Consider the following 12,080-nt stretch of genomic DNA (forward strand, 5'->3'; position numbering starts at 1 on the left):
GTTCCTCTTCCAAAATATTCCGGTCATCAGAGGGACTAAAATATTTAAAGACTGGCAGAAAGTACTCTCTAGGTTCATATGGCAGGGAAGGAGGCCAAGGATCAGATACAAATTACTCACGGACCGAAAGGAGAGAGGAGGACTGGCGGTACCCAACTTAAGATTATATTATGAAGCAGCCTGCTTATGCTGGGTGAAAGATTGGATAACTCTGGAAAACAAGGACCTATTAGAACTTGAGGGTGTAGAAAACAGGTTCGGCTGGCATGCCTATCTTTGGTCAAGTAAAGGGAAAGTACATAAGAGCTTTTCGAACCATATTGTCAGAGGTCCGATATACGAAGTCTGGGAAAGAAACAGAAGACTGCTAGAATCTAAAACACCCTGGTGGCTATCCCCAACAGATATCTTATCATTTAAAAAAACAAATTTGGATGAACAACACTTAACATATGAAGATTTACTGACAAGCTCCCATGAAGGCTGGAAATTAAGACCGTATGAGGAATTGCAAGGAAAGCTGAAGGGTTGGCTACATTATCATCAAATTAATGCAAGATGGACGGAAGACAAGAAAGTAGGAATGAGTGAAAAGAAATCAAGATTCCAAATTGAAATAATTGAAAGTAGACCTAAGTTACTATCTAAAATGTATAACATTTTACTAGAATGGGACACGAAAGATATAGAAATTAAGGAAGTTACGGTAAAGTGGGCAAGAGATTTGGGACACAATATAGAACATGAGAAATGGCTAAAATTATGGAATGAGGGAATAAAATTTACGGCAAGTGCGGCTATCAGAGAAAACTTAGAAAAAATGATATACAGATGGTATTTAACCCCAGAAAAATTAAACAGGATGTATAAGACTGGTAACAAGGCCTGCTGGAGATGTAAAACAAATGAAGGGAATTTTATACATATGTGGTGGACATGTGAGGGAGTAAAAAAATTTTGGAATCAGATATATGATGAATTAAAAAAAATATTTAGACTCACATTCCCCAAAAAACCAGAGGCCTTTTTACTAGGGATGGTGGGAAAAGAAATACCGGAAAAGGATAAAACCCTGTTCCAATATGCAACAGCTGCAGCCAGAATGTTAATTGCCCAGAATTGGAAAAACCCAGCTTTACCAACGGTAAAAGATTGGCAACTGAAACTCTATAGTTTTATAGAAATGGCAAAATTGACGCAAAAAATTAGAAATCAAAAAAATACAAAGTTAAAAGAAGATTGGAATAAATTTATAGTTTATTTTGACAGTAATTATAGTAACTTACCAACTACAGTAGGTTTGACCTAATCTTCCAATGTCACAAACTAAAAGTCCATACCAGCTGTTTGATGAAATCATTGAAGGTAGGAATCCGAGATCAGGAGGGAAGGAAGTTGCTATTAGTAAACTGTTTGTATGTATTTTCTCTTTTTTCATTTTTCTAATTTTTTTATGTTTATTCAATGTCTTTTTTTACGTGTATTGCCTTTCTTTGGCTATGTTTTCATTTTCCCCCTTTTTTCTTGACTGTATATGATGAAGAAAACCTAATAAAAAGTATTTAAAAAAAAACACCATATTGTCAGGAAATCAATATTTACTGTCTGGACAAAATACAAAGACTTATTAGAAAATAAGACCCCAAGATGGTTATCACCAATGGAGGCTAAGGCCCGAAAAAGACTCAATATGGAGGCCGGTTGGCCGAAATATTGGGAAATAATAGAAAAAACTGGAGACAATTGGAGGTTGCAGAGCTTGGAGAAATTAAAGAATAAGGTGCGAGATTGGTTACATTACGCTCAAATTAAAGAGGTTTTTAATTTGGACAAAAAGATAGGATTCCAGGTGGAAAAATCGAAATTAGAGACAGAATTGTTAGAACCAAGGACTAAGGTACTTTCAAGAATGTATAACTTGCTGCTTAAATGGAATACTCAGGATGAGACAGTCAAATCAGCCATGATAAAATGGGCTCAGGACATTGGGTATAACATCATGTTTGAGGACTGGGAAAGGTTATGGACCACCGGAATGAAATTCACGGCATGTAATGCCGTGAAGGAAAATATTATGAAAATGATATATAGGTGGTACATGACCCCAGTCAAGCTTGCAAAAATATATCACCTGTCTGATAATAAATGTTGGAAATGTAAGGAGGCTGAAGGGACATTCTTTCACCTCTGGTGGACTTGTCCAAGAGTGAAGGCCTTCTGGGAAATGATCTATAATGAGTTAAAAAAGGTATTTAAATATACCTTTACTAAGAAACCAGAAGCCTTCCTCTTGGGTATTGTCGGCCAGAAAGTATTAAAGAAGGACAGAACTTTTTTTATGTATGCGACTACAGCAGCAAGAATACTTATTGCAAAGCATTGGAAGACACAAGACTTGCCCACACTGGAAGAGTGGCAGAAGCAATTGATGGACTATATGGAACTGGCGGAAATGACTGGCAGAATCCGAGATTTGGGTGAAGAAACAATGGAAGAGGATTGGAAAAAGTTTAAAGACTATCTACAAAAACAGTACAAGCTATATGAATGTTAAAAAATTGCACGATCCAGAAAAATACGATTCCAGTAACTTGATTATGTGACACAGAAAATTAAGTGATATGTAAGAAAAGATCGAAACTTAAAGAAATATTATGTTTAATTTAAGATATAATTAATTGACAAAAATCACTTTAAGTCTAGAAATATAACATTCGAGAAGTACAAAATAAGGAATGAAACAAGGTAATAATTTGCTGGTATTTTTATTATAGAGAACGCAGGGTAAGGGAGATGTGAGGAAGTCCAGTTAGTTATATAAAAAATGTTATGACCAGTTGTGTTTTTCTTTTTTCTTCTTTTATATTGTTTGTTGGTGCAATTGTATTTGTTTTTCTGTTTGTTATTTCTTTGGTGAAGGGATTTTGTGTGTTTGATATGTGATTTTCTATTTTATGTTTGAAAACCTAATAAAATATTTAAAAAATAATAATAATAGGGATTACATTGCTTTGCAAGACAACACTGTGAGAGATCCCTGTGTTTTGGTCTGCTGAGGCCAGGAGTAATCGAGACTCTTACATGTGCCTCCAGGCTATGTGTCAGTGGAGACTAACCCTTCAGGGTGAATGGGGCACTGACCCACCACTACCAACTTACCCCCCTTGCTTGCCTTCTTACAGCAATTCAGTCCAGGGGGTGGCACTGTCTACCAGCTTCCTCTTCCCACACCTCGGTGCTGCGCTTGTACAACTCAGCATGGAGGTGGGTGGGGACAGACCTACCCTGGTTGGTTCTGCCTGTCATTGACTCTGGCGCCACCTGCTGTTGGGCTCCCTGACTTCTGCCCTACAAGTCCCAAAGACAGACCCTCCAAAGGTCCCTATTTTCTAAGGGCATCCCTGATTTAGAGAAGCCATCCTGGTTTCTGATTTGATCCCGGAATGTCCCACTTTTCCTTAGGATGTCCCTCTTTTTATCGGAGAAACACTGGAGGATATGGTATATACAGTATATTTTAGAACAGAATAAATAAACTGAAGGTTTTTCTGTATTTATTTACCCTGCAATAGTAAATAAACTACTCTGTAGCAGACCATGTTAATAAAGTGACCAATATCAGACTCCTTATAAATAATAGAATATTTAATGGATTGCTTAATCTCAAAATGGATTTGATTTGATCTATGGAATAGCTCAGCTGAAACATCCAGCAACATTTACTATAGATTATGGGGGTAGTGAGTGCATTGGAAGTGAGTGCACTATTTCACGTGTTCAAACTTTCTGAAATGGCACTGGCACACACACAAGCACCCCCCCAATCTCTAACGAAGGTGAAAACAGCAGCAAAAAGGGGCCAGAGATTTATGAGGGAGACTTAGGAGAAGATAGGGGCTGTCCCTTGGGAATGGACACTGTGAGTATGTAATCCCTGGGCACAAGCTAAGTGGTACATTCCTACAATCTGACAACTGCTTCAAATCCCATGTGCTGTTAACTTCTGGCTGATCACATGGCTGCAAATTGACTAACCTTTCAGTTGGTTACATCTGTTAAGAGGACATTTTTAGCAACTTCAACACAGCTTGTGTTCACCTCCTCCACCCTGACCCCGCACCTTAAGGCAAGCTTTTGAAATATTTCCTCATTGCAGGAAAAGATAAGTATTGGACCAAGCTGGCAAAGTGTCTTTCGGAATCTTACTGCTCCCTGCCCTGTTCCCTCTTAACATTATAGGACAATAGACCAGCGATGAGGGACAGGAGACCTCCCAGGTGCCTCCAACTCTAGGAATGGAAGAGACATTTTAACGGCACCACTTCATAGTTACAAACAAAATTAAATTAAATGAAGAGCTGAAGATGCAGTGAGCAGTCCTGTTCACATAAATCTGGTGAAGCCAGACACGCAGAGCCAAGGAATTGGTACTTTTTTTGTAGCCCAGCTCTATAATATCAATGCTGAATTGAGCCACTGATTCTCCCTGACTACTAAATAACCCTTGTGGTGTGCCTCTTTCTTGCTGGTGATGAATAAGCAGGGCCTATAGTAATGAAAATGTGCCAAGGTAATCCAAATTGCATGAACTCTTATTTTGGCATGATTTATTCTGTGCTTGCTAGTTACAGGGAAGAGCAAGCAGCTATACAAAGCTGCTGGAATCCCCAGTGGCTTTGGAAACTTCAGCAGGCAGTGCCTACGTGGCTGCGCATATCTGCAGCTGTTTGAACTTAAAAAAATAAGGAAGTTGAAACACATGCTCAGTGGCATATTCTGCCCCTTTTCTGTGTTCCCATAGAACAGGGGCACTCCCACAGCCCTGTACAGTGGTGCCCCGCAAGACGAATGCCTCGCAAGATGGAAAACTCGCTAGACGAAAGAGTCTTCCGTTTTTGAGCTGCTTCAGAAGACGAATTTCCTATGGGCTTGCTTCGCAAGACGACAATGTCTTGCGAGTTCCTGCTGGTTTTTTCCCTCCCCCCCCCTTTCTAAGCCGCTAAGCCGCTTATCAGCTGATCCGATCAGCAGATAAGCCGCTAAAAGCCGCTAATAGCGCTAATCCGCTAATGGGCTTGCTTCGCAAGACAAAAAAACCGCTAGACGAAGAGAATCACAGAACGGATTCTTTTCGTCTTGCGAGGCACCACTGTATATAATCAATAGCACTGCTGATTTATGCTGGAAGGAAAACACTGGCAAAACAGTGCTGCTTGCTGCTGTTTGGATTCAGATTCTGGCAGTGCTATGACTCTGCAGGGCATAAGCATTGAATGAGGTCTTGTTGCACTGGATTTGTCACCCTCCTGCTTGATCTCTGGATCTCCAGAGCTTACAGGCCTGCTCACAGCAGTGCAGTGGGGGAAGGGATGATTCTTCAGGTGGTCGTTCCTCTTGCACCACAGTGCAGTGGGCAGGGAGAGATCTTTCTTGGTAAGTTTAAGTGCAGCCTGTGGGAGTCAAGGCCATCACAGTTTGTGACAGTTGTGAGCTTGATTTTAACAGAAGTAGGCAAATTTTAGACCATGTAAAAGAGGGAGTTAACAACACTTGACAGACTTTTGTTTCAAAAAGTCACGATGAGTAGGAATAACAACTTGGGGCAATGATTTTGTATTCTATCAGTGCTGGGAAACTTGAAATTAAGTGACCTTTCCTCTTAAGACAGAAATGTTGCGCATCACCTGGAGCCATCGTCCTTAACATTTGCAGTGACAAATTAGACGATGAGACTGGAAAGGAGGCGCATATCTCTCTGCTCTCAGATTTTAGCCTTTCCGCAGAGTCTGCCTACTAGATGTACAACTCGATTAAGTGGCTCTGTGCAGCCAGCATGGCAAGCGGAACTGCCACTGACATTCTGCAAAGCACAAAATGGCCATTCAGCTTCATTTGGGGAAATCCTGAGAGATCCTGGGGCTAATTCACAGAACCACTTGAATGTGGGAGTGACACACAAATTAGCATGAGAGCCCATCTAGGACAGTCAGGGATGGCCCTACCATTAGGCAAAGTGAGGCAGCTGCCTCAGACATCTGATTTTTGGTATCGGGAAAGGGCAGGGCTCCAACACTGCTAGTTTCTGTTTTCTTTTTTGGGGTGCTCTGGCAAGTCTTCCCTCTTAAAGCACAAGCAGTTCTGACAGCAGCACTGGTGGGATCTTTGGAGCAATCAGAACTATTCTTGTCGTTTCAGAATGCACTGCAAATTTCAGCTGCTATCTGCAGGAAGCAACTGGAGGAAGAAGAAGAAAAGGAGGAGGAGCCTCTTTCATAGCTTGAACACTCCAGCTGTGTAAGAGTTGCCAGGAGGCTGCACCTCTGCCTCCAAATCCAGTGGCTTTCCTAGCAGCTGTCCATGAGCGCCTCTGTTTCCCCTTGCCTCATGGAGGGGGCTCTCCAGAGATGTTTATCCCATGCGCCAATCTACTGGTGGGGCTTCCCAAATGGGGAGGACGAGAGGGGAAAAGGAGGTGGCAGCTTGTTCCCAATGCTGAATTTTCTGTATGGGTGTGGTTGTGTCTGTGATTGTGTGTTATGTTATATGTTTGGTTATGTTAAAGTTTGTGTGTGTGTTGAGAGTGTGCCCGTGTCTATCTTTGGAACTGTGTTAAATGTAAATGTGTGATCATTGGTTCAGGAAGTGTGAGTTAGGTAGGTTTGCATTAAAATGAAAAACTGAACTAATTTCTTCCTAATCCCTACACGCAAGAGGCAGCTACAAAAAAAGAAAGACAGAAAAAGTAAGAATGGCTTTACATTTGTTTTCCTTTGCAGAGCCAAATACCAATTCCTTCCCACATATCCTGGTTTAGATGGTGTCATTAGTAAAAGTTCCGCCATCACTTGATTGTTGCAGTTGTCACATGAGAAAAATAGAGTGTAAATTACCGTAGGTACCAACTCATGAAAGATGGCAAGACTGGAGGGGAGAAGATGTTTGCTTTTTCCTTTTCCTTTTCCCTTTTAAAAATGTGAATCTTCAGGTCAGGAATGCTAGACTCAACAGCTTTCTGCATTAACCTTACTGCTGCACAGCTTTCTGCTCTTGGCCATTTATAATTAAGAAAGGCATAAAAATCAATCTCAGTGTATTGAGAGGAAATTATTGGCCACTTAACGGCCACAACAGTTTTGCAAGCAGGCATGCTAAACTGCTTAGTGCAGAAAGCACAGCAAAATGCTGAAGGGCTCTTTCCTTGCCACAAAATGACGGTTGTTAACATTAGATTCGTAAGGAACAATCTTTCTAATGGGAATTTGCATCAAACATTGCTCCTGGGATATTTTTTGATACTATAATAGCGAATGAAAATGACATCGTCAGGACTCAGTCACAACTACATTATTAACTCAGACCTGTCATGAATATATTATCTGTGCCAACCCTCAGCTCTCCATGTAATAACAAAGAGAGTGTCTCTGAGCATATCTAGAGTGTGTTTTCCTCCCCTTTGAACAGCCAGCAACACATACTAGAGATAAAGAAGCAGGGCTCCAGAGTTGTGAGCTCCAGGCAGCAGGTATGAGATGCCAAAAGCTGTCTCCTTAGCAAGAGGCGCTGACACATGGACTAGGATTTCGAATGGTGTGTTGACGGGGTCACCAGATTAACAGCTAACCTGTGGCATCCCAGATGCTGCAGAACTCAATTCTCTATCAGCCACAGCCACCATGGCCATAGGTCAGTCAACACTGCTCTTCAGAAATATCTAGAACTAAGCCCTAACAGTCTTTGAAGATTTGCTTGAAGATGTGCTATTTTTGAGATGAATTTGTAAGTCAGCTGTTGACTGGTCCTTTGAAATTCCATCTATTTTACATCCAAGCACTGAACACGTGTGAAGAAAGTGCACAAAAACACCTCAACATATGTTTGGGTTCCAGGCTGTCTGAAAGACCATATTTCCTCATAAGAACCTGCCTGGACTCTGAGATCTTGTGAGAAAGACCCTTCTCTCAGTTCCTCCACCCTTACAGGTGTGCTTGGTGGGGACGTGGAACAGGGCCTTCTCAGTGGCTGCTCCCAGACTTTAGAACACTTCCTTATAGAAGCTAGACTGGCTCCCTCCTTGCTGTCCTTCCACCAGCAGAAAGGGAAAACTTTCTATTCCAACAGGCCTTTGGGAACTAATTGTTTTTGAGGAAAAGGCTGGTGCTGTGATGTTTTTATTGTTGTCTGTTTCTAAAGGATCTTTTTATAATATTTTAATTCTATTCGTGTTTAATTACATTTTAATTATCTACTTTTTAATGTTTTTAGTTTGTTCTTTTTTATCTGTGTAAGCTGCCTCAAGTCCCACACTGAGAAATAGTTGGGATATAAATAAATATAATAATATTCATTATTATAGATATCATCATAGCTATTAAAAGCTGGCATACTTACTTTCCCTCCCACTGGGATTGCCGGGGGAGGGGGGCAAGGGAGAACTGTCTGGAAAAACAGTCTTCCCTCCTGCTCCACCCTCCTGGCACAAGAGCCCACCTTTCCTCAGGCTTAAGACCCAGGCCACAGACAGCCACCACAAGACCGCAAGCAGCCTGCAGCCCCTCCTGTCTTTCCCATAATATTGAGCAGAAGCCCTGTTCAGTCTACGTATGGGTTAAGGTGTCCCGATATGAACAGTGTCAAAGCTATTTCCCACAGCTGCTCCCTCCAGATACGTGAACCTTATTCTGATGAATATTCTGTGGCAAAATTCAAAACCATCTGTAGGAGGGGGCTGCAGAGAGGATCCACATTGCAGGGGGCTGGACTAGGTGACCCTGGTGGTTCCTTCCAACTCTACAATTCTACGGTCTACAACCAGAGAGCGAATGGTGGGACATTCCACTTCTGCAAGTCCATAACGCAGAGGGTAGGAAGATCCTTGATTCATCAGGGGCCTTCAAATATAGTGTTATATCATCCTCAATAGATCCCAATAATGTTCATTTACTTCTAAGTAATTCATACTGAAATAAAGGAATAAGCAGGGCTCAGAAGCAGGGTTTTGAATGTGATGTTTTACAGCTCAATTACAGGATATTTACTTAGCACAGATGGAGTGGGATTTTGTGGTGAGCCATGGCCAAAAGAACGGAACAGGAGAAAGTCTGCTGCCATGCCTGAGGATGGGAGGGCAGCACTCTGCCTTCCAGCTTTCAAAGCACAAGTAGCAGCTCCACTTTAAGACTGCATGTAACAGCCACTCCAGCGCGGCAAACAGCAGCAGCAACGCCACCCCCGTCCCCTCGACTCTTCCATGATGCAGGGACAGGCAAAAAGTGCCACACAATTGATAGAATAGAAGCCCCCGCTTACTGGATGACTTTAAGCCTCAGAGGCATCACTGATGCTCCTTTCCTTGGCTTGAATATCAATCTTGAGAATGCCTAATGTTTGCCTTTCTTTCCCCCACCCTTCCGCCAATGCCTGGCACTTTGTACTGTCATGGCAGTTTCCCCAGTGTATCTGATGGACTTCAGGGAGGAGAGGGTAGGGAGCGATTGGAACCCTGTTATGCTCTAGGTAACATCCCTGAGGTGTGAGAAGGGCCAGTTGGGGGTCATAACTGGGCTGTGAATGAACCAAGCTCTCTTGCAGACTCCAGTTATGAACTGAACCAGTATTGTCACCCAGCATTCTTTTCAGACTATACTGAAGATGCTTCTAATCATACAGAGCAGTAAAAGTAAGCTTCTGGTCCTCATGTTTGCTAAGGCATGCAAGAAAATGTTCAAGCTGTCTCAGCTACAGTTTGAGGCTTAATCACCTTATTCCAGGAGTCTGGTCATTACTTGCCTTACCCAGTTCCTTGCTGCTTGCCATTTTCTCCTACTCCTGCCACTCTTCCATGCATCCTCTGCCCCGGGGCAGAAGTAAAAGCATAATGCCATGTGGCAGCTTGACCTCTGTATGGCTGTAAAGTGGAGCATGGCATCAGGATCTATTATCCCAGCAGCCATGAATCAGATTGCTCTTAGCCAGGGCTGGATTTAGGTTTGATGAGGCCCTCAGCTCCTGAAGGCAATGGGGCCTTTTATATGACCAGCTGTTCTTTGTCAACAACAGATTGTCACTGTTTTTTGTGTTGAATATATGGACCATTTGCACATGTTGCCCTGCAACCAGTCCATGCAGAATGTAGGCACCCTATATATAGAAATGAGCAAACCAGTGATATTTTAGGGAGCAGGCTAGCAGGCGGGGCCCATGACTTGCATCATAGGAGCCTATACAACACAAAACACTGTTGCTATATGTAGGTTTTATTTTATTTGTTTTTTATCTTAAATTTTGGAAATGGACATCCAGGTTTTTTCCCCTTAATTTTTTTGCTCCCCCCAAGAGAGTGGGGCCCTAAGCTATAGCTTGTTTAGCTTAGATGTAAATCCTGCACTGCTCTTAGCACAAGCTTAGTCCCAGCTTTTCCTAATGAAGTTAAGTTTCTAAGTGATGTACAGAAGGTTGTTTTTTTTTTAAAAAAAAAAAAGAACACACACACATTCTTTTTTATGTATTGAAAGCTTACCATTTTTGCAGACTGGACAACACTGTTCTGGTTCATAGACTGGGTTGACACATTCAGGAACGGCACAGTCTGCTACAACACAGTGAACTTCATTGCTGGGCTCACAGCGACACCATTCACATGGAGAGGGCTAGGAACAAAGCTCAAATTAGCCCATTTTTCCCCCTTCTAGTAGCTCCATCAGTTAGTATTATTTATATCTCAAGACATAAAACCCACTTAGCTTATTCATTTGACAATATGGCACATGCACATAATGTAACAAAAATGAGCTTTACTTTATTGACAAAGTTCTGACAGTTCATGCTTCCAAGGAGTCAACAAAAGTTCCATAGGAGGGAAGGGTGTGTGGACAAAAATGCCCCTTTCTTCTCCTACCACTGCAATACTGACCAGATAAAGGGTTAGGATTTCACCATTGTTGTTTGACACGAAAGCCAGCTACTCCAGCCTAAAGGAACACGCATATGTCCTGAGGCTAGGAGGACAAATTAACACTGGGCAAAGCCACGCCATATACCCAATGCAAAATAATCCTGGGTACTGTAGCTCCCCCCCCCCCCGAGCTAGAGTTCCCAGCACCCTTAAGAAACCACAGCTTCAATGCTTCTTTGGGGGAAGTCATGTGCTTTAAATGTGTTTTGGAAGTGCTTTAAATCTATGGTGTGGATCTGGCCAATACTGAGGAAAGGCTGGAGCAGAACTTCCAGTTACATTTCCCATAGTTTTCATACCTGCATTTTAGACCTGAGCTAAAATTGCAGAAGGACCACAAGTGCTGTTGCCGCCTGCTGAATGTGGCTGTGAGCTGCCTGCCATTTTAAATTCCCTGCAGTGCTATATTGGATCATTGCTGGAAATTCCAAGTGGCCAGTCCAATGGTCTCGATCTGCTGCAGAGTGCAGTGCACTGCTGCTACCCACTGCCAGTGAGCCCATGAGCATGGCCCCTTACCTTGGTGGGGGGCACAAGTTGTCAGATAACAAAGCAGGTAGCACTTTGCCAGGGGCCACCTCAGACCTGGAGCTGGCCTGGCTAAAACAAAATTCCCTGTCTCGTTTTCATTGTTGTACAGAAGCTCCCCTGTTTTCAGTGGAGTGCTGACTATGCACTTCAGAGTCTATTTTTCATCCAGGTTCTGACACTAGAAGCATGGGCATAGCCAGGATTTTTGTTGGGGAGCAGGCTTTTGTTGGGGGGCAGAACCTCAGATTTTTATTGATTTGTGGGGACAGCTGTCCCCCTGCCCCCCCGGCTACACCCATGACTAGTAGGCTGGTTTTTAAGACTTCAGAAAACTATGCACTCCCTGGCTTAGCCGTTAAACAAAAAGTTCTTTCTCATTGAATATGCAAACTCTCATATGAGAACTAAAACTCACAAAAAATTCCCTCAGCTCTACATGTCAAACGCTTGGTTATTCATAGAAATATCTAGAAATATCTAGAAATTAGATCTGTAATAAAAACCACCTTATTTGCTGGTGCCAGAGTTTTCCAGACATGTAACGTCCAGTGGTGTCCAAACTTTTTTCAAAGAGGGCCAGATTTGATGAAGTGAAGGG

The 12,080-nt window shown here is 42.4% G+C and overlaps 1 protein-coding gene across 4 annotated transcripts in view; it reads right to left on the minus strand.

The window, feature by feature from the left end:
- Positions 1-12,080, minus strand: part of VWC2L (von Willebrand factor C domain containing 2 like) — a 135,221-nt gene that overhangs the window by 79,336 nt on the left and 43,805 nt on the right. For 3 of the 4 annotated variants that reach the window (XM_081183695.1, XM_081183694.1, XM_081183696.1), the window contains exon 3: positions 10,517-10,646. The exons of the other annotated variant lie outside the window; for it this stretch is intronic. In XM_081183695.1, coding sequence (XP_081039821.1) covers positions 10,517-10,646 — 130 coding nt within the window. The remainder of the gene's footprint in view (positions 1-10,516; positions 10,647-12,080) is intronic. 4 annotated transcript variants of the gene reach the window in all.

This window comes from Podarcis bocagei (genome assembly GCF_964188305.1).
Source record: "Podarcis bocagei genome assembly, chromosome: 1".
NCBI lineage: Eukaryota > Metazoa > Chordata > Lepidosauria > Squamata > Lacertidae > Podarcis > Podarcis bocagei.